The following is a 26082-nucleotide window of genomic DNA, read 5'->3' on the forward strand; positions in this document are numbered from 1 at the left end:
CTACAGTAAGCTGGAGGTCGTGCTGCCCGACATCGACTACCTGGAGATCCCAGTGGACTGGTGGGATGCTGAGGCGGACAAGTCCCTTCTCATCGGGGTCCATAAGCACGGTATGGGACAGAGCCAGGGCTCTCGGGAGCCATTCACATGCTCAAATTGTGTTCTGCAGGCAGGGTTAGGATCAGCAAAACTGTTCATGCATGGCTGGTGTTTGAGACCGTGTGTCAGGCCACCAGCTGGTACAGAAAACTCCTATGGTTTTATTTTAAGGTTTGGTTCGCCAGTGGAATATCAATGAAATCCACAGTCAGTATAAAAAAATTTACAATAATATACAATTAGAATAGTATCCCAGACAAGGATTGTTATACACAGTTTACAGGCCAGGTGCTCCGTGCCGTGATCCTGAGCTCAGCTGACTGTATTGCCCCTCTCCTGTTCCTCTCCCCAGGGTACGAGCGCTACAACGCTATGCGGGCGGACCCCGAGCTGTGCTTTCTAGAGAGGGTGGGGATGCCTGACGTGACGGCCCTGACAGCGGAGCAGGGCTGTGGCGTTGGCAGCGAGTGTGTGGCTGACCTCACTGACAGGCAAGGGGCCCGAAATGAAATTGTATCAAGGAATACATTTTACAGAGCCTCATGTGGCACCGGTGTCCCTTAGACCTCCATTTTGACCTGTGTGTGTTTGTGTTGCTGCAGGAGCGAGGCGGTTAAAGAGCAGGAGCTGCACATCAAGCCTGAGCCAGAGAGCCAGCCTGAGGTGGCGAGTGAAAAGGAGCTGGGCGAGGTGCGTGGCGAGAGGCAGCCAGAGAGTTGTGCCGAGAGGCAGTTTGCATGCACCTCACAACGGCCATTCAGACAAGACTGTTCATTCTGTCGGCAGATTCACTGCTCCTACACGGGCCTTATTTTTAAGTTAATGTTTAGTTTTTCTTTCCACAAGTGGACTTGGCTCTTTAAAAATTAAGTAATGTAGCAGATGCCTTTATCCAAGGCAACACTAGCGTTAAAATGAATGTGAAGGAGGCCTGTGTGTGTTTGGCTTTCTTTACCTGACCTTAACCACAGTTCCTTGCACAGAAAGTGGCCCTCTGGCAGAGCTTCCTTTGTGATGGGAGAACATCGCACTGGCCTCTCGTTGTAAAAATTGACCTCTAGGTTGACTTTTACAAATCATTATAATGTAGTGTTTTGGATAGATGTTATTATTTGTAATCTTTTTAATTCTTTTTCCTCAAAAGGAAGAGATTATTGCCTGCAGTGAAACAACAGAGAAAACTGAATGCCCGGCTCCAGGTGAGCTCCAGTTGTGTTGTGTTGTGTTGTGTAGTGTTGGGTCTCTAGTGTGTGTGCATTTATCTACCTGTGCAATTGGAGCACAGCGAGGGTGGACGGGACCAGTTGGACAGAGATTTGACAGGAAGGGTGTTGGGTTCATTTCTGACTAGCTGCGCTGTAGAGCCAGGGAGCAGAGTTAGGTTAGATAAGATGTTCTTCAAGAGCAAAACAGCTGTGATAACCTACATCCTCTTCCCCTCCTCTCTCACTCTCTCCTTCCTCTCCCTCATTCTCTTGTTCATCTCCTCTTCCTCCTGTGCTGACAGTGGTGGAGTGTGTGGAGATGGGCCGGGGGTTGTGGCCGGCAGGCTCTGCCCTGACTGCGCGTCTCCGGCGGCTCATCACCGCGTACCAGCGCTTCACACGCCGCGAGCCGCTGCGGCCCGACTTCCTGCTGCCTGATGCCATGGGGGGCAGCTGGCAGCTGGGCGAGGAGCTACGGAGACGGGCGGCTGAGCCGGACCCCCTCTTCCTGGAGATGCAGAAAAGGTGAGCAGAGATGCAGACGCTGAAACTGAAACTGAAGCTAAAGCTGAAGCCCCAAACACTGATACTGATACCAATGCTGATAATGATACTGACACACATATCCTTGAAATGTACTGTCAGTTGTCTCCCTAGGGGCATCAAGGTGCAGTTACAGTTACATTAGGTAACTTGAGGACAGTTAAAACACTCTCTCCCTCTCTCCCCGTGTGCTGGTGCAGGTGGACGAGGCGGGAGCAGGCCGATTTCTACCGCACGGTGTCGTCGTTTGGCGTGGTGTTCGACCCTGAGAAGAAGAGCTTCGACTGGACACAGTTCCGTTCGTTCGCACGGCTGGAGAGGAAGACGGACGAGAGTCTGGAGAGATACTTCTGCAGCTTCGTGGCCATGTGCCGCACCGCCTGCCGCCTGCCCCCCAGGAAGGATGAAGGTAAAGAGCCCGGCTGGAACTGGCAGTCCGGCCCATCAATGTATAGATCAACTGGTGAGTCTATTCAGGCACATTCGCAAGAACACTCAGGGCAGGCAGGAAGTCCCAGGCCTAGCGCAGTGTTTCGAGAGGCTGCTTACCATGAGAGGATTGTACAGCAGATTAAAGTGATTGAATTGATCAGGCTTCTGACTGACTGCCCTTTCGTTTGCTTGTTTTTCATGTCAGGGAAGGACCTCTTGTTTTTCTTGTCAATTCCTACTGCAGTAATAAGTGTGAGTGAGCATTTAAGGGCTGTCTGTGTGCATGTGAGTGAATCTACGGTGTACCCCCAGGGCCAGTGGAGCCGTCCCTGTTCATGGAGCCCATCACAGAGGAGCGCGCGGCGCGCACGCTGTACCGCATTGAGCTGCTGCGAAAGGTGCGAGAGCAGGTGCTGAGGCACCCCCTGCTGGGCGAGAGGCTGCATCTATGCCGGCCCAGCCTGTACCTGCCAGTGTGGTGGGAGTGCGGCAAGCACGACCGTGATCTACTGCTTGGTGCTGCGCGACACGGCCTGAGCCGCACAGACTACTACATCCTCAACGACCCCCAGCTGTCCTTCCTGGAGGCGCACCGGAACTACGTGCAGAAGGAGAACCGTGGGGGGGTCAGGGGGGTGACTCCTCACCACTGCTGCCTGTATGAGGCCGGCCTCAGCCACTGCCCCTCCCCTACCGAGTACCACACCAGCCCTGCCCCTCCTGCTGCCACACACCCCATCTCTCACGCTCACTCGCACTCGGATACGGCAGAGACCGATGTGGGCAGCGGGCTGTGCGTGGTGCCAGGGGCACGTGGGGGCTTCCTGGACTGCCCCTCAGTGGATGAATCGCTGGAGCTGAGCTCCCTGCAGCACGATAGCCTTGGCACTGACTCTCTGCATGGCAAGCCTGCCAAGGAGGCCTTCAATGGCTTCCCCTTCAACTCGGTGTCGGGCGGGCAGAGCATGCTGAACTCTTACGGGGTGCAGGGCGAGCTGAACGGCCCAGCAGCGGACATGGCGGACAAGCTGCGCAGCGACGTGCTGGTGGGGGAGCAGTACCCCTGCGAGGAGGCTGGGCTGATGACCCCCTCCGCCGAGCTGGACGAGCTGCAGACGCCCTGGGATAGCGCTGAGCACGCTGCCACCGCTGACATTTTCAATGAGTCGGACGCCATCTTGGGGCCTCCCGGGCTGGAGCCGGAGTTCCTGGAGGCAGCGCCGCACGAGGGGCCCCAGGCTGACTGCCTGAGTATGCCCAGCTCCGACTCGCAGAGCACCACTGTGGAGCCGCTGCCTTCCAGCTTCCTGCTGTTCAAGGACATTGCTGTGCCGGATCCCCCTGCAGAGCAGGCCGAGCTGTCGGGGAGCCCTGGGCCCCACTGTGCTGCTGATTACGCCCCCCCACCCCTCAGCCTGCCTGACCTCGGTCTCAACCACCACTGCCCGGCAGGTGAGGAGGAGCCCGAGGAGAAACTGAGTGACTCGGACGTCACCCACAGCGTGCCCAGCCCCGGCGATTGCGCTGACAGTGTGACCTTCGAGTTCGACAAGGAGGAGCTTTCACACGACGGGCACAGCCTGGCCGGGCCGGACCCGGTACAGCCCTGTGAGCCCACGGACGAGACCACGCTTAGCGGGCACACGTACCTCCCCCCGGACACCACCTTGCTGCCCCTCCCACAGCCCCCCCCTGCCTCACCGGGCACCGAGGCTGTCTCGCAGTTCAAGGAAGAGTACTCCACTGAGCCCTTGCCCACGGAGATAAAGCCTGCCCACCTGCCGAGCCCTCAGGGGGAGCAGCTGGGTGCTCTGGGGACAGAGGTGAAGGAGGAGAAGCCGCAGACCACAGGTACAGCCACCCCTGATTCATCACATCGTGTGGGTGTATTTCTGTGTGTGTTGGGGTGTTTCTCTGTGTGGATGTACATACAATGCCTATAGAAAGACCACCTTGAACTTTTTTTGTTGCGTCTGTGCCTCAGATTTTCATGTTTCATGCATTTAAATTGTTTTTCTACTTTTCTACACAACATAACCACACTGTTAAGAGGGAGAAAATATTTTAGTATGAAAAAATATATATTTCAGTAGTATGTTATAATATATATTTTACACTTGTACAATTTTTGCACTAGGAAGTTGTGGGGTACTATGTGTAGATTTGAATTCTAGGCAATAAGGCAACAAAAGGTTTTTAAAGGGGGTGAAGATGTGTACATGTAATTGTGTGTGGTGTTCGAGCTTCCCTCTTGGATTGACTTTTACAGGACTTGTTTATAACTGCAGATCCCCTTTCTAGAGTCTTCTCACAGTCTTGGCTTGGTTTGAGAGTGGGATTAAAACAAGGGGAGATACTAACCTCTTCCACCCACATATTCTTTAATTTTAATTTTAAGTGGTCTTCAGCACTAGCTTCAATTATCTGATTAAAGTAATGGAAGCAGCAGTTGGGCCACAGCTCTGCGGGATTCACAGGGGAGCTTTTAATGGTCGAGGTACAGAGACCTGGAAAAACCTGTATTGAAGACTTGGCTACGCTGGTGGTCTGATCGAGTAATTGAGCTGGCATGAAAACCAGTAGACCTCAGGTGTGGTTGCAGGTCCAGGTCCAGGTGTGCTCAGGTCATTGCTGCTCTTGACTCCCTGTGCTCCTCCTCTCAGCCCTGCTGGTGGAAAGCTACACCGAAGAGCCAAGGTACCCGGCACCCCTGTCGGCCTGCGAAGTGGCGGAGAGCCTACATGAGGTCCGAGAGCCCACCATCGCACAGCTGCTGCAAGAGAAGGCGCTCTATTCTTTCTCCGAGTGGCCCAAGGTAGGGTTCTCCTCTTTCTCCTCCTCCTCCTCGGTATCTGAGACAGTCCCTGTTGTGGACTCTGGATTGCTTGCCTTAATCTAACAAAATAAACTACTGCAAAATGAAAATGGTGATAACAGTACAGATGTGATGTAATGTTTCTTTGCAAACTCGTAGGACCGCGTGATCATCAATCGCATCGACAGCATCTGTCATGCCATCCTCAAGGGGAAGTGGCCCTCCTCCAGCCAGCAGTTCGACTCGCCCAGTTCGCTGTCCGCCCCCCCGATGATCAACAGCACCCCCCAGAGGGGAGGCTACGTCCCTGCCAGGGTGCATTTGGCCCAGAGCCTGAACTACACCATGGGGGCGCCTGTCTCCCACCTGCACAAGGTCAGAGCCCCGCCCTCCCTGCAGCCACGCTGAGCAGCGTTAGTTACAGTGTGCATTAGGGTTATACTAGCTTTTTAATTTTGCTCTTGTGTCCATGTGAATACAGTTGTGTAATGCTAGAAATAGAGTGCAGTGCACTTATTATATTGCACGGTGTAGGACATGTTGCCTTGGATTAAGGTAAATTAATAAGTAATAATATTAAACTGAAGGACAGCACTCAGTAAGGCTCAGTGACAGTGAGAGGGACTAAACCAGGACCTGCTCTGTCATTAAACCCTTTTCCCCGCTTACCTCTCTGTGAGTAATGGCTGTCCTCTCCATTTCTTTGCAGGAGAGCCTGCAGGGGTCACACTTCCTGCCTGAGATGAAAAGGAGCCGGGGAGGGTTTGAGTTTGAGGCTGGAGAAGCAGGGGGTGGGGTGGGGGCCAAGCCTGGCCGCGGGGAAAAGATCCCAGTGGCGGTGACGCACAGGGGTGGAGGCCTGGTCCTTAATGGCTGGCAGGAGGCAGCCATGGACCTGTCGAAGGCTGGGGAGTTGGGTGTGGTGAGCGGTGGTGCGTCGGGCACAGTGCACGTGGGCCCCCCCGGGCTAAGCGCCACCGCCCCCCCCAAGATGGCCTCCCTGGCCGGCTTGCAGGGCACGCTGGGCCTGGATATGGCGGGAATCCTGCAGGCCGGCCTCATACACCCTGTCACTGGCCAGATCGTCAACGGCAACCTGCGCCGCGATGACGCCGTGATGCGCAGGAGGCGGGGCCGCAGGAAGAACGTGGAAGGGCTCGACATGAGGTTCGCCAAGAACCGGGCCCTGGCCACCCCTGAGCTGGTAAGGGGGGTGCGTCTGTGTTGGGTTTAAACCTGGGGTCAGTTGCCCTTAACACCCTGGGTACTGAATTCCTTCAACTGTAAGTTGTTCCCTTAATTAAAGTGCATTACATATTTTGTATAACAGCCTTACACTCAAGGAATGCTTCAGGCAAAACTGAACTTATCTGGCCACTGCTTTGTTTAGGAGCTGGAAGCTGTTCAGAGGTTCAAGTACACAAGAAAGGAAAAGTGATAAAAATAGGTTTTAGACTGCAGCTTGACAAGAGCTAATTGTGTAGCTGTTGGCACTGTAAAGCTGTACAGCTTTTATAGAAATTACATGGATTCTACATTTTCTAGCAAGTATGTTGCTTTCAACATTTTCAAATATAGTTTTGATTTTGTTTAAGCAAAATTTTATAATAGAATTATTTAAACAATCAAAAATATGAAATAAAATTGGCAGAACAAAAAATAAGGGAGACTGCCAATTGATTTTCAGAGTGGATAGATGAATTCGTACTTACTAGTAAATAATAAACAGTTGCATTGCATTGGGTTGTTGTCGTGTCCACAGGCCAGCCAGGAGTGCAGCAAGCAGCCAGCTGCCTCTAGCCCTGTGCCGCCCCCCGACCGGCCCTCCCCCGCGCCCCCACAGCCTGAGAGCCTGGTCTTGGACCGGGAGGCTGCCAATAAGAGTCTGCTAGAATGGCTGAGACAGAACCCCAACTACAGCATGGAGGTGCCACCTTTCACCCCGGTGAGCAACCCCCCCACCTCCCATTTCTGTGATGTAGTCAAGCAGCAGGCGCACCCGTTTGTGTGGTCTAATCTCAGCTCTGGGGCACGGGGCTCCTTTGTCCATTTGATGAAATGGAAGCATGTGCAGAAATGTTGCGAGTTCTTTGATGTAATTAAGTGGGTGAGCCTTGTGCCTGTTTTGGTTTATGATTTTCACAGTGTCCCTCTGTCCCCCTCAGTCACAGAGCGTGGGGATCCTGCATGGTTTTGTGGAACGGCCCAAGCAGCGGAGGCACCGCTGCAAGGACCCCAGCAAGCTGGATGTCAACTCCCTGACCGGCGAGGAGAGGGTGCCAGTGGTGCACAAGGGCACTGGCCGCAGGGTAATGACCTCCTGACCTCCCCCTGCTCTCTGGAAGCTGCTATCACTCTCATGCAGGGCCTGGCCCCAATTGATTGACCCCAAAATATTGAATCATCCCATTTGTCTCCTGACACTCCAGCCCAGTGCAGCACCAGAGTGCAATCAGTCCCTGTGTTGCTGCTGTTCATGATGATGTTGATTTTGATGTGATGTTGTTCTGCAGCTGGGGGGTGCTATGGCTCCTGCCATCAAGGAGCTGTCGCGGTGGCTGGATGCCAACTCAGAGTACGCAGTGGCCCCCGACTGGGCAGACATCGTCAAGCATTCTGTGAGTGAGCAGATACAGCTGCTGCACCTGGACCGAATGACTGACCAACAGATAAATGTAGTGCCCTATCAAATGAATGTATTATTATTATTACATTTTTAAGTCTACTTTAAATTTGAAAAATAAACTGGAGAATGGAAAACAAATATGTAATGTTAATGTGAAGGAAGACGCCCTTTAGAGTTTTAGTGTGAAGGTCCTGTGTGGGAAGGTAATATCCCCACTCTGGGCTCACACCTGTCTGTTTTTCCTGTTTTGCAGGGGTTTCTGCCTGAAGGCAAGTTTAACCGCATCCTGACGGAGCCGGTGTCGCGTGACCCAGGCCCTCGACGCAGAGGCCGGCGTCCGCGCAGCGAGATGACGAAGGCGGCGGGGGTGCTGATGGCAGACTCTTCCTCCGCTATGGGGCCGCTGTTCATGAACGGGCTGATCGGCAGCATGGACCTGGTGAGCCTGCAGAGCCTGCGCAGTGTGCAGGGCATCCCCCTGGCTGGGCTCATGGGTTTCCCTCATGGGTTCGCTGCGGTGTCAGCCAGCGAGGACGCCAAGAACGGGCTGAGCATGCTTCCCATGATGCTCCACGGCATGGCGGCCGTGCAGCCCCACATGTTCAGCGTGAGCGGGCTCCTGAGCCAGCCACCCACCACGAGCACCCCCTCTTGCACCACCACCTCCTCAGTGGGATCGGCGCCCCCCACCGCCACGGTGAGCACCGCAGGATCTGGAAATGGCACCCCTGTCTCCGTTGCCTCCAATGCCGCTCCAGGCAGCCCAGGCAGTACTGGAGGCCCTGCATCGGTCTCTGAGGCTGGGGACACGGAGACGAGGAACGAGGACAAGCTGCTGTCAGAGGGCAAGCCTGTGAGCAGCCCTGCAGAGTCTGCTGGCACCACGCCCACCACGGCAACAGCGACTGCAAGCAGCAGCAGTAGTGGTGGTGGTGGGCACCTGGCGTTCAACCCTTTCCTGATCCCAGGCGTGTCCCACGGACTGCTCTACCCGCACATGTTCCTCCCCCACGGGCTCAGCATGGCCCTGCCCAGCATGCAGCAGGCCTGCCCCGCGGACAGCACCGGCAGCCCCAAACGGAAGAAGAGGAAACTGAGGGAGGAGGAGGGAGTGGTGGGTTCTGTGGGTGACAGCTGCACAAAGACTGACTGTGCCCCCCCAGAGCCGGCCAGCCTGAGCAGGGACCCCACAGAGCAGACCCTCCCCGAATCTCCCTCGGCAGCTCCTGAGGACGGCCGGGAAGAGGAGGAGGGAAAGGAGGATGAGGGGGAGGAGCAGCAGCAGGAGCAGCAGCAGCAGCAGCAGCAGCAGCAGCAGGAGGAGGAGGAGGAGGAGGAGCAGGCAGTAGAGAAGGAGGGAGATTTACAGTAGACCTCCCACTGTCAACCTCCCTGTTAGTACTGCGCTACCAAGTTACCGGTGTGTGGTGTGTAGGTCAGAGATTTTCATGTAAAGTCTTTTATTATCCACTTATTAATGTTTATAGGTCTCCTGCACAGTACCAAACTTGTGATTATCATCATACCCCCACCCCCCACCCACCCATAACCACCACCACCACCACCACCCCCCCCCTTCCCCTAGGGATTTAAAGGAAGAAAAGAAAGAAAGTAGAGAGACCGAAAGGATAAACACTAATGCACGTGGGTGCTCATGGCAGTCGGTGCTCCAGAGTGGCAGCGTGTTTTCTCATGGCTCTGTTGCATTGTGGGAAGTGTGTTGGAGGGGGTGCTGCCGGTGTCGCAGAACAAGGCCCCCTGCAGGATGTCCTGAGCTTGTGTCCCTCTGGGGATCAGTGGCAGCGTAGCATCTCGTTCAGGTCTCAGCGCAGGTTGTTCAGCTGTAACCCATACTAGAATGTCTCTTACGTTTTATTTGTTGGTGTATAACAGGGTTATAGCATTCCTCCCACACTTCTCTCTGTCCAGAACCCCACAGGAAGCTTGTGAAACCAGCCCCCCTGTTCTATCCTCGTCACATTTTCTATGTGATTTTATTTTTGTTTTATATCAGTTTTTAAAGCCTCTTGATTTTAAGCTTAAAGGAAAAGAGAGGGGGAAATAATAAGCGGGCGATCCCATTATTACACACGACGAGCACGAGTGCTGCTAAAAAGCTCTTTTTCGGGCAGCTTTGTTCATCTGAAGTTGAGTTCGATTTTTTTTTTTCATTCATTTTGCTGCTACTTTAGATGACTTATTGGAGAGTTAAAATAGAATAATCTAATTTCTTCGAATGCACATGTTTGTATGCTGAAGAGATTTGCTCAATCAAATGGCAAAGAACAATCCTTTCATTGCTTAAGCCGCATTTAAAAAAAATATTTTTAATAAAAAAACATTTGCAACGTCACTTTTGCCCCTCCGTTGCAGCCTTACGGTGTTGCTATTGGTCGCCTGCCCTTACTTTGCCCTGCAGATCGCGTCCATTGTTCAGGGTCTGAGTACAGGGGCTGTTTTAGTGCCATGAAACAAGGGGCTCTTTTCTTCACACCACCCTGAGGCCCACAGTGAACTGACTGGGCTCTTCACACCCTTGGCCACACCCAGGGAAAGAGGGTGGGCTTCTGTGTTTTAAGTGAATCACAATGGATAAGAGAACAGGGGAGGTTTGTTCTTTTTATTTTAATATTTTTATTTCATCCCCATCCGTCTGTCCAGTGTAATGAACGACTTTGTGGTTAGCTCAGAAAGAAAAGAAAAAATCGCCACAGCAGAGTGCCTAATTATTGTAAGGGTTAATTGTATCATTTCCCTGTACTGTAGATTAGACCAATCTATACATTTTAAGATTAAAATCTATCTATATATTATTATTATTATTATTATTATTATTATTATTATTATTATTGTTATTACTTTTCTTTTTACAGAGATGTCTTGTAATGTTGTTGCCTCCATCATGGTAGTGTTTCCTACAAAAACAGAAAATTCAGAATCCGCACCAGTCCCTCTTCATGTTTATAGTCCTGTTTCCTGGGTCATCCCTGTAAACGTCTCCCTGTGTCACATCAGGATGTGATTAGCCTAGTTTTGGCATCTTTAGATTTTACAGATCATTTATATTTCTTTTCTTTTTTTGCAGCTGAACCACTTAGACAAGTCACTTTATATTCCATAATATTACACAAATGTTTTTGCACAAAAAAGACGAGATTCAGCAGGCCTGTAGGCGAGAGCTCTCTATAGTGTTAACAGCCTGTCAGTTTTCATCTCTGTGTGTCTGTCCGTGTCTGTGCGTGTATGCTTGCCTGCGTGCGTGCGTTTTGAGTGTGTTTGCATAAACACAACCCACCACGTGGGAAGAGTCTGCCCGGTTCTCTCCATAGTGCGCTCTCTTACCCTAGAGTCTTTCAGAACTAACATTCATGTAGTTGCCTTGAAAACAACTAATATTTATTTGTTTTGTTTTTTTTCCTTTGCCATACTTTACCAAATATAACAAGACCTTTTTTGTTTTATTATATTCAAATTTCAAAATGCCTTATTTTGTGTTATGTATATGGAAGCTTCCATGGATCTCCACATGTTGAAAATATAGACGTACTTAGTCTAGGGCTTGAATTTTATCAAAAGTAGAACACTGATCGGAGAGCCTCCCTGGCCTAGAGTTCCCTTTAGTTGTATGCATACTTCGCATTCCTGATATCTCCTTTGCTCCTTGATCTCGAAAATGAAGCTAGTGTGTGACAGATGTTCAAGTACAAAGCTCTTATTTCTGGTAGACTCCTTAAAAAAATATAAATACAAAACAGTGGCAGAAGAAATGGAGATACATTTCCTCATTATAATTTTTTTAAGGAATCTTTTTAAGCACAAGCAGTTCCAAATAACCAAACCGTGATCAATTGAAATAGACTGGTGAAGAGTTTGCACTGATCTCCACAAGTGTATATAAATGTTATTCCACCAGTGAAAGGTGATTTAGACAATCCATTTTTTGTAACATTTACTTTTATACATACCAAAACTTAATCTTATTGAGCTTCACTTCCTCGAGTGTTACGAATACAAACTCCCTGAGCAGTTACGTTTCCACTTTTGAGTATTTGTTGTGAAGACCTCTGACAAAGCGACCCCAGCGAGCGTGTGCGGTGTATGTGTACAACTAAAGAGGACGGCGTTATGTTTTAAGCATTTCATTTTAGAAGTTAACCTAATTTAAAACTGTTCTGCCTGTTTGATACTTCGTGTCTTGACCAAAAGAAAACAATAATGGCTTCTTGCTTACTAAAGGAAACTATTCTAGAACCACAAAACAAGCCCGGCAGGTGGTGTTTGAAAGGCAAGGAGAACTACAGAATTGTTCCCTGGTTAAGTCAGTCTCACGGGGGCCCATTTTCAGTGCTTGTGTGACTCCAGCTCTTGTAATAAAGACTTGAAACAAATCACTGGTGCAGAGATCAAGGCCAGTTGGGGGTCGGAGAAACTGTGTTACTATTTATTCAGTTTACATGTTTGTCATTTGTTTCAATTTTTTTTTTTTATTTGTTGTTTTAGGTTTTGTTTTTTTTCCTGTTAGTTTTGGTAATTTATCCAAAGGTCAAATTTGTTTTGGAGTCCTTTGTTTTCAGATGTATTTATTATACACTTTTTTTTTTTCTTACTAGTATCATTTTTATACCTGTATTCTAACTTATAAGGGTTCAGAAGGAAAACTTGCAGGTTCTGAAAGACTTTCCCACACCAGTACTGCTAGTTTTCCTTTTAGGCTTTTTTTTTTCCTCCCTCTCTCTCAGATTTTTGCCTCCAGTGGAAGCAGGAATTCATTTCAACCGATATAAACTAAATAAAACACTTTAATGTACTGAAAACAGAATTACTGAGCAAATGGACCCGTGCTGTCTGAGTACCTCACTGTCTGTAACTGTCATTCATTGTAAATCTGTGTCTTGATTATGTATCGTTGGGTCCCGATCAAAACGCTCTCACTTCCTGGTCATTTACCCATTCATGAATAAATGTGAATATCAAGTTGGCTGATTTGAAAAAAAGGAGCTGCAGGGCTTCATTGGTGGTTTTAGGAGCAACTGTACATGTTTTGAGTTCTCTTTGTTTTTGTTTGTTTTGTTTGTGGTTCAGTTCTGGATTGTGTACCGAACTGTGTAACTAATCAAGCACTGGCAGTCTGGAACCTGCCTCTTACTGGGAACCAGCTTCCTCAGAATTAGTATTGAAGTAATTGCTGTCCTACTGAGAAAGGTGTGCAATTCCTCCTCGAGCCTCCCATTAGTGTTTGTTTTCTGTGCTCAGTCCTTTAAATGTGAGCTCTAATCTCTATTGTCTCATGTATTTCAATAATTGCTCCCGTAACACTTACACAAACAGACAGTGCAATGCTCAGACAGAGGGGTATGAGTGTGTGTGTATGTGGGGGGGTTGTCAGTGTTTATCTGAACTACAGCAGCTTGCACTAGAAGACTAGTCTCTAGCTCATGCATTTTAAAGGCCAGTGTTAGCCAAGTGGATGTAAGTTATTAGTTTCTTTGAACCAAGGGTATTTGGGATCGTATGCTACGAAACAGTGTGTCCTCTGTGTCAAGTCTGAAATCCGCCTCTACAGTCTCCACGGCGTTAGTTTTATTTTTGTTGAACTTGCTCCTGTATTCCCATGTGGACCAATCACATAACTCCAAACATGGTGTGTGATCTTTTATTGTGCAATAAAAGATGACTTTCAACTTTCAGTACATCTCCTGTGGCTTCTGCTTGTGTATCAGCAAAACTACCATTGTTAGTTTAGTTTGGTTAAACTTGTTAATATTTGATTGAATAGAGGATCATATTGCAGTTGTAAAATCACATTAGATGTCATTAGATCCTTGTGTTTTTTTGTTTTTGTTTTTTACAGAAAATATGCAAATATATAAATCGTGTCCAATTTCAGTAAAGCTGCAAAAATAAAAACAAGAATTGTGAATTCTTGAATCCGACAATACCATAGCAATAAATGTAAGTAACCATGTAAAAGTTTACTTTCTTGACCATGATTAAACCGATTTGAAAATAATAGCTTTTTTTATGAATAGCTAAATCCCGTATTTGTATTAATGTTGTGTGATTTAAAATGAAACGCGTTAAATGTGTAGAAATGCATTGAAATCAGGCATTTGAAACGGGTACACCGAGAGGCTGACCGGACGTCCGTGTTTGGAGGGTGATAATGCGGGCGCACCAACGTGCTTTTTCCCGCCAATCGAGCTGCGGGGAATTGTGGGATTGCGGCGAGTGTTTTGGAGGACCGGAGGTGTGTGAGGAGAAACGTCCCGCAGAAGAAAGCGGTGCGCTTGAGTGACGGGGCTGCGGGGCGAAATGCGAGAAGACCAAAGCGACCCCGAGTCTGGGTCGGAGTCCGGGAGGCCGGACGAGCCTGCGGTGCGGAGGAGCCTGGAAGCTCTGTGCCGAGAGCTGAACATGGACGAGGAGACCGGGAGGGACGCGCTACGGAGCTTTACAGCCATCCGGGAGACCTACACCCTGGAGGTGAGCCTGCCGGGACACGGCTGCTTCGCACGGTGTTGACAAACGGAAAAGCCGATATAAGTGGACAGGGCGGCCCAGTGTCCGTACATTGAGGACATTTGTCGTCTTCGCACTGAGATCCGGGGCTTTAACAGCCGCGTCGCAAACTTCTGCAGCTCGTATTCATAACCGCTAACTTTAGTAAACGGACGTGTCCACCGTCGCCACGCAGAGACGCGGAAAGTGTGTGGAAGTGAACGGATTCGTGTCCTCATCCCGCACACGCAGGACTGCGACTCAGATACGTTTCATTGCGCATTATGTATGACCGGTGTGCAGTTCGCTGACCATAACTTTAAACGCCCGTAGGAAATCTTCACCCGAGTCGATTTGATGTAAGAAAGTGTTGCACAGAGATCTTTTCTCATCTTGAGGATTTACGAGATTTTTAATGTTTTATGCTTTATGGTGATGTTGGTGTTATTATGAGTCGGAAATTTAAAGGGAAGCGAGATGGGCGTGATTGTCTTTGTCAGCTCTCCGCCACTGCGCAGGTCAGACAGCACCAACCTAACTGTTTACTGCAGTCATTACCTACTTAATAACCCCATCTTACTGCAGGATAACTTCATACCCCAATTTAATAACCCTGCTATCTGCGCTGCATAACTTAATAACTCGGCTTACTGTTGTGCATAACCTCATAACTCCATTGCATGCAGCTATCTATATTGTCACCTTGAAATGAAAAACACGGAGACCTTGTCACTGTGGGATGTGGTAATAGCACTGTGTTTATCTAAGACTCAAAATGGTAGATAGGGTGACTTATCAAGGAACCGGTCAATGTGCAATCGTTCCTTTCAAAATAAAATCAATACGATTCACATTACATCAATTCATATTTCCAAGTGTAAGTGTGCAAAGTCGGTAAGACCGATCTAGCAGACTCCGCTGTAAGTGCTGCCAAAGTTGCTTCCAAGTATTAACTCAGAGTGGTGGAGACTTATACACGTGATCTTTCAGTTTTGTGTTTTTAATGTATCATTTTTTCACTGTTTCGATTTACATTTATTTTACTGTGTTTTAATTCCTGGCTAAAATGCAACAGAAGGTGGAAATTGTGAAGGGATGAAGACTTTCTATAGGCAGTGTGTGCTTTGATTTGCATACAAGTTTTACAAATCACACATTGCATGTTACAGCAGCGACATACAGTCTAGCAATGTTTTGATTCTGACCTGTCCATGGAGTGAAATTCAAGAAGTCCAGGCAGGTTGACATCACTGAAAATAAACCTTGTGTATATGTTTGCATATGCTTTTGTTGATGCATCTGTCCCCTTCGTTCCTGCAGGGAGACGTGGTGCACTGGTTGGCCTGCGCCCTGTACGCTGCCTGCAGGAAGGGCCGCACTCCCACCGTAGGCAAGGGAGTGATGGAGGGTAACTGTGTGTCTCTGACCCGGATCCTGCGCTCCTCTAAGCTGAGGTGAGAGGGGCTGTGCAGGTGCAGGGTTCGGGTTCTCGCCAGCACGATTTGCTGTCCGCATCTGTAGTCTGACTCGCACACTACGCTCCCAAGGCCACTCGTAGTGTGCTCAGAAACATCATTATTATATTCGTTATGAGGGAAGGTGGTAGATACAAGCTCTGGAAAAAATTGAGACCACTGCAACTGACCACTCCCAAATTCCAAATAAAAATATGAATGGAATGGAACAGCTGCCGTACATGCAGAGATGCTGATTTAAGAAACATTTGCAGTGGTCTCATAATTTTTTTTCAGAGCTGTATTAACCGCATCACAAAAGCGCTGAGTGTTGTTTTATGTTCACCTTACTTGTTACCTTAATACTGCATGTGTTTATTAGTGTTGTTTTTGTTTAATACTTCATGTGCTGTGATCTAATTCCCAGTTTCTTTCTGCTGTCCTCCCGCCCTCCAATCCAGTTTAATCCAGTTCTTTAACAAGATGAAGAAGTGGGCAGACATGTCCAATCTGTCTGCGGAATTCCGGGACCGGATCGCGCGCCTGGAGAGGAATTTCGAGGTCTCCACGGTGATCTTTAAGAAGTTCAAGCCCATTTTCCTGGACATGTTCCAGAGCCCGTGGGGGGAGCCGCCCAGACAGCCGCGCAGCCGCAAGCACAGGTAGCCCCCTCCGTCTGCACTGCTGCCTCACAGGCAGGCCGGCGTCAGTTTTGGTGCCTGGCTGTGGAGCCATGCGCCTCCTTTTTACTCTTAAGAATCCGCTAACCCTTCTCTCTCTCTCCTGTTAGGCGCCTGCCCTGCCACATCAGTGATGTGTTTAAGTTTTGCTGGACCCTCTTTGTGTACACTAAAGGTAGGTTTTCTTTACAGGACCTCAATGGTCTGCCATACAGATTTGAAACGCAATGTCCAGTATATGTAGGGATAATCTGTAATGAAGGAATGTATGTAAGGTATTGGCTAGCTTTGTGTGGATTTCCATGGCTCACTTGCAGTGTGTGGTCTGTGTGCAGGGAACTTCCGAATGATCGGCGATGATTTGGTGAATTCCTACCACCTCCTGCTCTGCTGCCTGGACCTGGTTTTCGGCAATGTGCTACTGTGTGCGAACAGGAAGGACCTCATCAACACTCAGTTCAAAGGTAATTGGAGTTTCCAGACATCGCATAAACCTCCCATCTTCAGACTCTGTAAATGTGTGATGTATTTATCGTGCATAACCTCCCTTTAAAGCACTTCCCACCTCACTTCCAGTGCTGTGGGTTTCGCAGACTCCTTTTCCTCTTCCTTGAACCTGCAGCAAAACCTCTTCCCTAGTGTCAACCCCAGCACTTCCCCCCCCTTGCCCAAGGGTCATGCACATTTTGGGGTTGAATCGGTCTCTGCCTGTGTGGGAGAAGCTGCTGTCTGCGTCCCGTGTGTGACCGCTGCCCTCCCTGCCTGTTTACAGGGTTGCCCGCGGAGTACCACAGCCCAGACTACAGCCCGTCCGCCGAGCCCCCCTGTGTCATCGACCGGCTGTGCCAGCTGCATGACGGGCTGGTAGTAGAAGCCAAGGGAATTAAGGAGCATTACTTCAAGCCCTACATTAAAAAGCTCTTCGAGAGACAGGTAATGTGTTTGTTCAACGGGAGCCTCTCGCCGTCGTCACCCAGCAACAGTCTTGCCAACCCCAACTGTCCCTGTCAGTTTGTCTGACTCTCACTCTGCCTATAAGAGTGTCACTTCAGCTGGTTGTTTTTGTCCTCCTGTGTACTCTGAATTCGTTGCTGTGCTTTTCTCACTGACGCAGAGCAATTCGATAAACAATTGAATACGCATTTTCAAAATCGTCTCGTCCTCATTTTCAGATCCTGAAGGGGAGCGAGGAATCTCTGATTGGACTGCTGGATGTGTCCAACTTCATTGACAACAAGTAAGACCGTCGACTGATGGAGTAATACACTGTCAGGGATTGTTCTGTGCCCACTGCAGTGTTGCTAGGGCGGTGTGCCACGGGATTGTTGAGAAGTCACACAAGAACAATGAAGAGTAAACCTCTGGGGTATTTAAATTATCCATGCCTGGCGGAATTAAGCCATGGTTGGTGTGCCTCAAAGATGTAATAAAGCAAGGCACACCTACTTAACATCTACAGGTTATGCATAGAAATGTACTTAATGCAGAGAATAAAACGAATAAACTCAACACTTAAATCATAATCCGAATTCTATTTTCTGAACCGTAATACTGTGTTTCAGTGCCAAAAGGTCTGACCTGCTACATACACCCGATTCAGTTAAGTCAGTAGGAAAGCAACCCCAACGTTAACAAAAGCCTCTGTACTCTGGGGACCCTAAATTGTAATACATTTGAATGCAGAATTGAGCTAAATTACTTTAAATAACATCCCTCCCCGCCCCAGCAAAGCGGTGAACAGAAAGTACGAGGAGTACGTGCTGACGGAGGGCGATTTCGATGAGCGGGTGTTCTTGGGAGCGGACGCGGAGGAGGAGATTGGGACGCCCCGCAAGGCTGCGCTGGACCTCCCTGAGGGCCGGCTCTCCGCACGCATGCAGGTGGAGTGCAACCTGCAGCAGCACTTTGAGAAGGTACGCGCTCTCTCTCCCTCTCCTGAAGCAGCCATTTCCTATGTATGTATTATATGTATGTATTATTTTCCCTGTTCACCATGTTTACTGTGCTCTTGAAAAAAGCTAGTCACTTCAGAACTCTTATTTCTTGACCCTGGAGAGAGTAGGTATACATTAATCTTCTAATCGGACAAAAGAAAACTCCTTAATATAGTAACTGTGTGATGCTCTCCCCAGACGCGGTCCTTCGCCCCCTCTACTCCGCTGACGGGACAGAGGTACCTGAAGGACAAGGATCCCCTGGTGACCCCTGTGTCCTCGGCCACCCAGAGTGTCAGCCGGCTGCAGAGCATGGTGTCCGGGCTGCGCAACTCCCCCAGCGAGCAGCTGCTGCAGGTCTTCAGGTGAGCACCGCAGGCCCTGATCAGGGGGTGAAACGGCTGCCGGCGTCGAGAAGACGGGAGGAGATTTACTGTGCGGGGTGTATATGCTTATTTATCCATTGTATACTGGACAAGTAGCTGAAGGCTTAGAGATTTATACATTTTCTCTTCCACATTTATCATGAAGATAATTATAGATTTTTCAGATACTAAGACAACATCTAAAATGCATAAAAGGTTTATTATGATTTATTTTGATGCAGGTGGTGAGGGAAGATGGTGACATTATTTTATTGGTAGAACTGTGCAGATCTTGTCAGGCGAAAGTATCGCATGCACCTGAGAGAAACAAATATTAATAAGAAAATAACACACCAGGGTGTCATAAGCTGCCGTTTTATTGTTTCCGTTTTGTTTTTGGGCTTTGAAGGTCATGTTCCCGCGATCCTACAGAGACGATCTTGAAGTGGGTGAAGGGCTGGGGCGAGACTTTCCGACAGCACTACACAAAGCACACCGAGGAGCAGCCGGGGTCCCACATGGGTGAGCGAAGAGACGAGCTGAGCCAACATTTATACGATGGGTTCATGTTTTGTCGGCAAGCTATCCAGCCAGCTCAATAAGGTCTTTCATGACCATTAATAAACACTACATTGCACTTTATGTTCTTCTGGAGACAAAAGTATTTGGGGGAAAACTCAGTATCAATTTGTGCTGCATATTTTCAGTATGATATTATATTGTGACAATCCACTGACAGGCCCTGTTGCTTTAAGAATACAACACCAGGTGCATTAAAAGGACGTAGCTCACGGATACAAAAGGGCACATCGCCCCCTAGAGGGAAAATATCTGAGTACAGTGGGATTGGGAAAAGACAAAAGCGGTTTGTGGGCAGCAGTATGGAGTGGAGGGTCGTGGGTTCAGTCCTAGGTGGGGGGCAGTGCTGTTGTGGCCTTGAGCAGATACTGTACCCAGATTGCTTCAGTAAAAACCCAGCTGCATGTAATTACCCATGTATAATAACTGTTATATATTGTAACTGCTAAGAAATATAATAATGTGACATTGTAAAAACCTCTTAAAGCCTTTCTGTAAATACTGTACTTTATTAGCAATTTGACTTTAAAGTGAAAGCTGATGTATTATTGAGTTGAAAGTGCTTTTAAACATAGTTTCAAACTCTATGAAAAGTTGAATGTATCCTTGTTTGGAAACAGTCTTGCGAAGAGGAAAAGTCTGGTCTTGATCTCTGGTGAAATGCTGCCGTGGTTTTTCTTAACTCTTTGAAAAAATGCAATATTTGGTTATAGTTGGTACAATACTGCAGTTTGTGATTTGTTTTTTGTTGTTTTTCCCCCCTAGATTTTGCTGATAACCGGTTAAAACTGGCAGAGATCCTGTACTTCAAGATCCTGGAGAATGTCATGGTCCAGGAAACTCGCCGGCTGCACGGCAAAGACATGGCAGTGAGTCTAACAGCTTTGACAACATTATGTCATTGTTACTTTTTTCCTGAAGCTCTGGTGTGCAATGTTGTGCAATTCTCCTCAACAACGTCCTGTGTCCCTCGGTGTCCCCCCATCTCCCAGGTGCTGCTGGAGCAAGACATCTTCCACTGCTCTCTGATGGCCTGCTGCCTGGAGGTGGTGCTGTTCGCTTACAGCTCCCAGCGCACTTTCCCCTGGATCATCAACATATTCAAGCTGCCGCCTTTCTACTTCTACAAGGTACGCAGCTCCTCCTTTCCAAATTAACTCCCATCTTACGTTCTCTTTTCATAGCCAAATCCTCTTGACATCTCTCACCTCTCTCCCCCTCTCTCTCTCTGGCAGGTGATCGAGGTGTTTATCCGGTCTGAGGAGGGGCTTTCCCGGGACATGGTGAAGCACCTGAACAGCATTGAGGAGCAAATTCTGGAGAGCCGGGCCTGGTCCTCGAACTCCGCACTGTGGGAGGCTCTGAAGGCGGTAAACGACAAAGTGCCCACGGTGGAGGAGGTGAGAGGGGTGGAAAGAGATGCACACAGCCAGAGCTCTATAACTCAGACCGGCCCCAACATCACAGCCTAGTTGGCTGCTCCTTTACTGGTGCTTCCTGGCACCCACCACCCCCGGGTCCGTAGCGGGCGGTGTGTTTAAACTGAACCTGCAGGATCCAGCAAAGCATAGCATGTATTGAAGGGCTTCTGGTTTTTCAGTGCAGTGCAGTCACACCTTTCTCCCTGCATCTGTCCCTGCCAGGTGACACTACCCAGTAACTTTGAAACGGGGAACGGCCACAGTGGCCCCACGCATCTGCCCCTGGTCGCCCTGTCGCCCATCATCCACCCACGGCTCAGGGAGGTGAGGATCGGCCTGGGAGGCAGCGCCCACAAGGGTGAGTGAGAGAAGGAGTGTGTTTGTGGGACACGCTCAGCCCTGTTGTGTGTCTGTATCTGTTGTACTAATGTAGTTCATGATTTTGATGAGGCCCAGGCAGGGCAGTGATTTACGCCTGGTTCCTCACTCCTCAGATATTTGTGGGGATCCTCTTTGAGGGAGGAGATGTGCATCATGAATCGCAGTTTCTCCCAGTTTTAAGTAAAGCATTGCTGAGATTCTCAAAGGAAGAGCAGCAGTATGTTCAGTCAGTCTGCAGTCTGTGCTGTAGTACGTGGTGTGTGTGATGAGTATTAATTTTAGCAAAATAAACAAACCTGTGGGTTTCTCTGACTCTGACTCTGACGGCCACTCTCTCCTCCCAGCAGACATCCCTCCTTCCCCGATCTCCGTGCATGACCGCTACAGCTCACCCACTGCGGGCAGCGCCAAGCGCCGGCTCTTCGGCGACGACGGCTCCTCTGCGTCTCCGGTCAAGAAGATCTCCTTCTCCCAGGGGGGGAGCTTGAAGATCGTGCCCACCTCGCCCTGCGACGCCACGCACATGTCCCCGGCCCGCCCCGTCTTCACCATGACGACTGCCACCATCACCATACCTGTGCAAGGTGAGGGCTGGCCTTGCCCTCTGCTGCCCAGTGGAGTGTGGTGCGGCTGCTTCCTGTAACTAGCTGCTGCCACTTTTAAAACGGTGTTCTGTGCTCTTTGTCTGGTTATTTTCCTGCTTCCTTTTGTTCATCTAGTGCACCTGGAGTCTTGTGTCAGGCTGTGGCAGTGCTGAGGAGATCCATGAACTCTGTGCCCCCTTTCTCCTGCAGGTGTGGCGAACGACACGGGAGCAATTTCCTTCTTCCAGCTGCAGTCCGGGGAGCGCAGTCCTCTCACTGCCCAGGCATTGCTCCCCGCCTCCCCCAGCCGGGCCGGGCTGGGGCCCCCCACCCTGGACCCCCCGAGCAGCGCCAACAAACCCCGGAAGACGGGCTCTCTGGCGCTGTTCTTCAGGAAGGTGAGGGAGGCGAACCTGGGAGCAAAGACACGGCGGTGGCCCAAATAAGAGCGTGATGGATGGCGGCTTCCTCAGTGTCAGACTTCTGGAGAAGATCAATAATTATTCTTATTTCATTGCATTTTATTTTCTCTGTAGATTCAGGGCAGGTTCAGTTAAATGAATAACGAGTTCAGTTAACCCATGAAGTGTCTGTGTGTCTCTCTCTGCCTCTGGGTGTGTGTTGCTCTAATGTCCTGTGCTCTCCAGGTGTACCACTTGGCCAGTGTGCGGCTGCGAGACCTCTGCCTGAAGCTGGATGTCTCTCTGGAGCTGCGCCGGAAGATCTGGACCTGCTTCGAGTACTCGGTGGTCAACCACCCAGAGCTCATGAAGGATCGGCACCTGGACCAGCTTCTCATGTGTGCGGTGTACATCGTGTCCAAGGTGAGGCTGTGGCGGTGTCAGGTTGTCGGTGATCAGATGTCCTCTGTTGTGGGGGGCTATAGAAACCTGGGCAGTGTGTAACTTAAACATTGCACAGCTGTATACAACAAATAATATGCAGCAGATGCGCAATATATCCATCTCACAGTGCGAAAAACTAACCAAGTTCTGTCTCTTTGTGATTTTGAAGGCGACAAAGGAGGAACGCACTCTGCAAGACATCATGGGGTGCTACCGCAGCCAGCCTCAGGCCAGCAGCCATGTGAGTACCCAGAGGGCTCGGCGGTCCAGCTCTGAGACAGTTTCTGAAGCGTGGGACCGGTTGAGGAAGCTGTTGTGTAGGGAGTTGCAGGCACTGTTATGGGGGTGGTTCACTCATGCAGAGCCGGCCCAGTCCTAGTCCTGGAGAGTCTCTTCCATTTTACGTTGTGTCCTTAGGTGTTAAATAAGTCACAGCGGCATCGGGTGTTGATTAGTGGACGATTTAGAGAGACGGATAAAGCCAGCAAGGTTCGCAGCTCTCTCCAGGACTGGGTCAGCTTCCACGGTGCCAAGGCTTTAACCCTGCCCTGCCCTGCTGGACATTAGAGCTCCCTGCTGCTCACTGGCTCACTAATGAAGGCTGCTCCCTCCTCTCCTCTGTCTAGGTGTACAGAAGTGTCCTCCTGGAGAAGGCTGATGATCAGTCCACCAATAATGGAGACATTCCCAACATGGACGAGGGTGGGAAGATTAATTGTGTTTTAAGAAAAATAAATATATTTGTATATAATTTAGCAGATGTTGGCAGTAGTTCGAGACCCGGCCTGTCTGACTTGTCTTCCCCCCACCCCCCACAGTCGAGGAGGATGAGAGGGGCTCAGGGTCAGACATGTGTGGCGGAGAGTTGAGAGGTGACCTCATCCAGTTCTACAACAAAGTCTACGTGCTGAAGATGACCGGGTTCGCCCACAAGTACAACAGCGCGAGTGCTGAGCCGGGGGTAAGCACAGCAGGGTGCACCTGCACGGAGGGTGGGGGGTTGAGATGAGCAGGTGTTCAAGGAGCAGAATGAGGGGCTGATTTTGCACCTCAAGTGCTTCTATTTTATTTCCAGCCTGCATTATTTTTAAGACACCGCTTGTAGGTCGTAGTTTCAGGGCTGGTTTTACAGTCGCACAGTGTGGTGTTCTTTTGCTGTTCTTCCCTCTGTAGTCCAGCTCCTGAGTCAGTCCTGTTGTTGTTTCAGCTTGCGGCGCCCCCCTTGTCTCCGTACCCCTCGATCAGAGCCCATCCCTTGTCCCCACGCCGTGTCTCCCAGAGACACTCGGTGTACATCTCTCCGCACAAGAATGGCTCCTGCCCAACCTCCTCTTCTGCCATCACCTACAAGTTTAACGGGAGCCCTTCCAAGGTAAGACTCCTCCTCGCCCCTTGATCGATTCAATCTATCCAGAGCCCTGGCGCTGCTCCACACTCCCCTCCTCTCTTCCTCTCCAATCTGCAGAACCTGAGAGACATCAACAGCATGATCAAGCAGGGCGAGCGGACGTGCTGGAAGCGGGCGTTCACCATGGACAGCGACTCCGAGTCGCCGGCCAAGCGGCTCTGCTCCGAGAGCGACGATGTGCTGCTCAAACGCCTGCAGGACGTGGTGAGCGAGAGAGCCAACCGCTGACCCCCTGCTTATCCAGGGTCAGCGCTGATGCCACGCAGCCCACGCAGTGCTGCTCTCAACACTTGGACAGCACCACCTTCCACGTAGAACGATGGGAAGGGTGTTATTTCTTTTGCTGTCTCGGCTCCAGTTGTCACTTAGGAATCTGCAGCAATGGTTCTGGCCTCTTGACCCCTACAGCATGTGACTGTAACTCGAGCTGTGCACGTGTCTTCATCAGCACCATGTCACAGGAGTGTAAGCTATGAAAATCATATATTGTTTGTGTTTAATTACACTGTCTGCCGAGTTCTTGGTTCTAAACTGAAAGGTAATGGTTTACCTTTTCCTCTGTGTATGGCATGTGTACCAGAGGAGAGAGAGAGAACCCAAGCATTAATCACTTCTGACTCTCGCTGGACTGGGTGTTTCTGCTGGGATGCAGATGTGCTACAAACGTGGACCTATGAGAGGCAGACCAAGTTACTGTTTCCTACATTAGATAGTTGCCAAACTATCGCATTTGTTCTTGTGTTTAAGGTTTGTCATGGGTCTATAGTGCGATGTGTGGCATCGACACTTCTAACCATCGTTACCATTTTCATTTGTCATGCTTCCAATGTTATACCGTTAACAGTAATTTGTTCTTATCGGAGTCTGGAGTTGCCTTGTTTCCTCTGCTCTCCTTGGACTCTCTTTTGCATGGACCTGTGCAGTTGATTGACAGTAGAGAACTCTTGAAGTGTAATATTACTTTGAGTGGAATGTACCCTGACTGTATTCAGTAGAATATTACTGAAGCTTTAATGGGCTGGATACTGTTGGGTATCAGGCTTCCAGTTCCCCTGTTAAGTGAAGGGCTGCCCTCGACAGTGCTGCACAGACTGGCCTTACAGACTCTTCTGATCGGCTCTGACTGCAGTGCCTTTGCTTGCCCAGTCGTGTCAGACATCTTTCAGTTAGCAGCGATCCAGTGCAGGTCTCTAGGCTCGGTGGCGTTTCATTCTGCCCAGTGTTGGTTTAATTTGCATTGCTTCACTTTAATTTCTCGGCTGTGGATCTGCAGCTCCCTGTCAGACTGTGGGTCTAATGAAAGGACTGAAGCAGCTCGAGCTTGCGTCCAAGCCCGGCCTCGGCGCTGTGGCTTCATAATCCAGTGCACATAAATTATGGTTGTCTTACTCCTTTTTTATTTGTTTTTGGTTGTTTCCACTGAGACCTGTACAGTGAAAACCCCTTTTGTATGTATTTTAAAAAGGTGAAGTTTGTAATAAGAACTTTAAATCCCCCCCCCAAAAGAGTAAACGCTTTATATAGACCAGTAGCTTGACATGTACATATGAAAATAAAGTGCAAGCTTTTTAAAATGATTGTCTTGTTTTCTTGCTGTTTCATCCTTCACCTCATGCTGTGAGTTTCTTTCACCAACATCATCCTTGATCTTAATTCCTTCTTTGCTTTAAGCTGTGTCTGTACAAGTGTTACTTAATTAAGACTAATGTGCTGTTCTTGCGATTCTGACGCTTCAAATATCCCCCAATCACTCCCTCTAGTGGTCTGCTGCAACATTCCCAGCATAAAGAAAGCCACCTGCTACTTCCTGGTAGAAAATTGCCCAGTGGAAATGATCTGTCAGTGTTACAGTTAGTGCTGCAGTTTGAGAATCGGTAACCGTTGGTTATTTAATACTTTATTTTAAATGGGACTGTCTGTTCAATGGCAGTAGAAACAGTTTGACCTGGAAGCAAGCAGTGAATGTCATTTCAAGTTATACAGCAGCTGTTCTCTGAATCTTATACATGGATGAATGGATGGAGGGATAGGGTCATCAGAGGCACTTTACTTTGGAGTCCCTTCAGGTCCCTCCGACTCATTCTCCTCTAACTCTGTCCCTCCGTTTCTCTCTCCCTCAGTGCTGCCCACCACCGACCCAGCACTTCTGTTGCTTTGTATGTTGTCTCTCCTCAATCCACTTCAGAATTTCTCCTTGTTAATGACCCTCAATC

At 49.3% G+C, this 26082-nt stretch overlaps 2 protein-coding genes across 5 annotated transcripts in view; both read left to right on the top strand.

The window, feature by feature from the left end:
- The window catches only part of LOC136748381 (chromodomain-helicase-DNA-binding protein 6-like), a 35525-nt gene extending 22118 nt beyond the window's left edge, over positions 1 to 13407 (top strand). For all 3 annotated transcript variants that reach the window (XM_066702075.1, XM_066702076.1, XM_066702077.1), the window contains exons 25-38: positions 7 to 110; positions 452 to 590; positions 702 to 789; positions 1244 to 1298; positions 1607 to 1829; positions 2048 to 2310; positions 2592 to 4130; positions 4943 to 5094; positions 5254 to 5469; positions 5804 to 6298; positions 6857 to 7039; positions 7260 to 7403; positions 7608 to 7712; positions 7974 to 13407. In XM_066702075.1, the coding sequence (XP_066558172.1) occupies positions 7 to 110; positions 452 to 590; positions 702 to 789; positions 1244 to 1298; positions 1607 to 1829; positions 2048 to 2310; positions 2592 to 4130; positions 4943 to 5094; positions 5254 to 5469; positions 5804 to 6298; positions 6857 to 7039; positions 7260 to 7403; positions 7608 to 7712; positions 7974 to 9092 (4825 nt within the window). In that variant the 3' untranslated portion in view covers positions 9093 to 13407. The remainder of the gene's footprint in view (positions 1 to 6; positions 111 to 451; positions 591 to 701; positions 790 to 1243; positions 1299 to 1606; positions 1830 to 2047; positions 2311 to 2591; positions 4131 to 4942; positions 5095 to 5253; positions 5470 to 5803; positions 6299 to 6856; positions 7040 to 7259; positions 7404 to 7607; positions 7713 to 7973) is intronic.
- A 519-nt stretch (positions 13408 to 13926) lies between these two features.
- LOC136748384 (retinoblastoma-like protein 1) lies at positions 13927 to 25446 on the top strand. 2 transcript variants are annotated; one of them, XM_066702081.1, is made up of 22 exons: positions 13927 to 14203; positions 15539 to 15672; positions 16134 to 16334; positions 16463 to 16527; positions 16688 to 16816; positions 17125 to 17285; positions 17525 to 17589; positions 18079 to 18265; positions 18485 to 18651; positions 19061 to 19173; positions 19996 to 20099; positions 20223 to 20360; positions 20466 to 20630; positions 20874 to 21009; positions 21377 to 21616; positions 21827 to 22014; positions 22264 to 22440; positions 22631 to 22702; positions 23088 to 23163; positions 23280 to 23422; positions 23669 to 23833; positions 23927 to 25446. In XM_066702081.1, the coding sequence occupies exons 1-22, from the start codon at positions 14033 to 14035 to the stop codon at positions 24095 to 24097; spliced, it is 3168 nt and encodes a 1055-aa protein (XP_066558178.1). In that variant the 5' UTR covers positions 13927 to 14032; the 3' UTR covers positions 24098 to 25446. The 2 variants fall into 2 exon arrangements, with proteins under 2 accessions (XP_066558178.1, XP_066558179.1); XM_066702082.1 differs by having other exon boundaries at positions 21380 to 21616.
- The last annotated feature ends 636 nt before the right edge of the window (positions 25447 to 26082 follow it).

This window comes from Amia ocellicauda, chromosome 4 (genome assembly GCF_036373705.1).
Source record: "Amia ocellicauda isolate fAmiCal2 chromosome 4, fAmiCal2.hap1, whole genome shotgun sequence".
In the NCBI taxonomy this organism is placed as follows: Eukaryota; Metazoa; Chordata; class Actinopteri; order Amiiformes; family Amiidae; genus Amia; species Amia ocellicauda.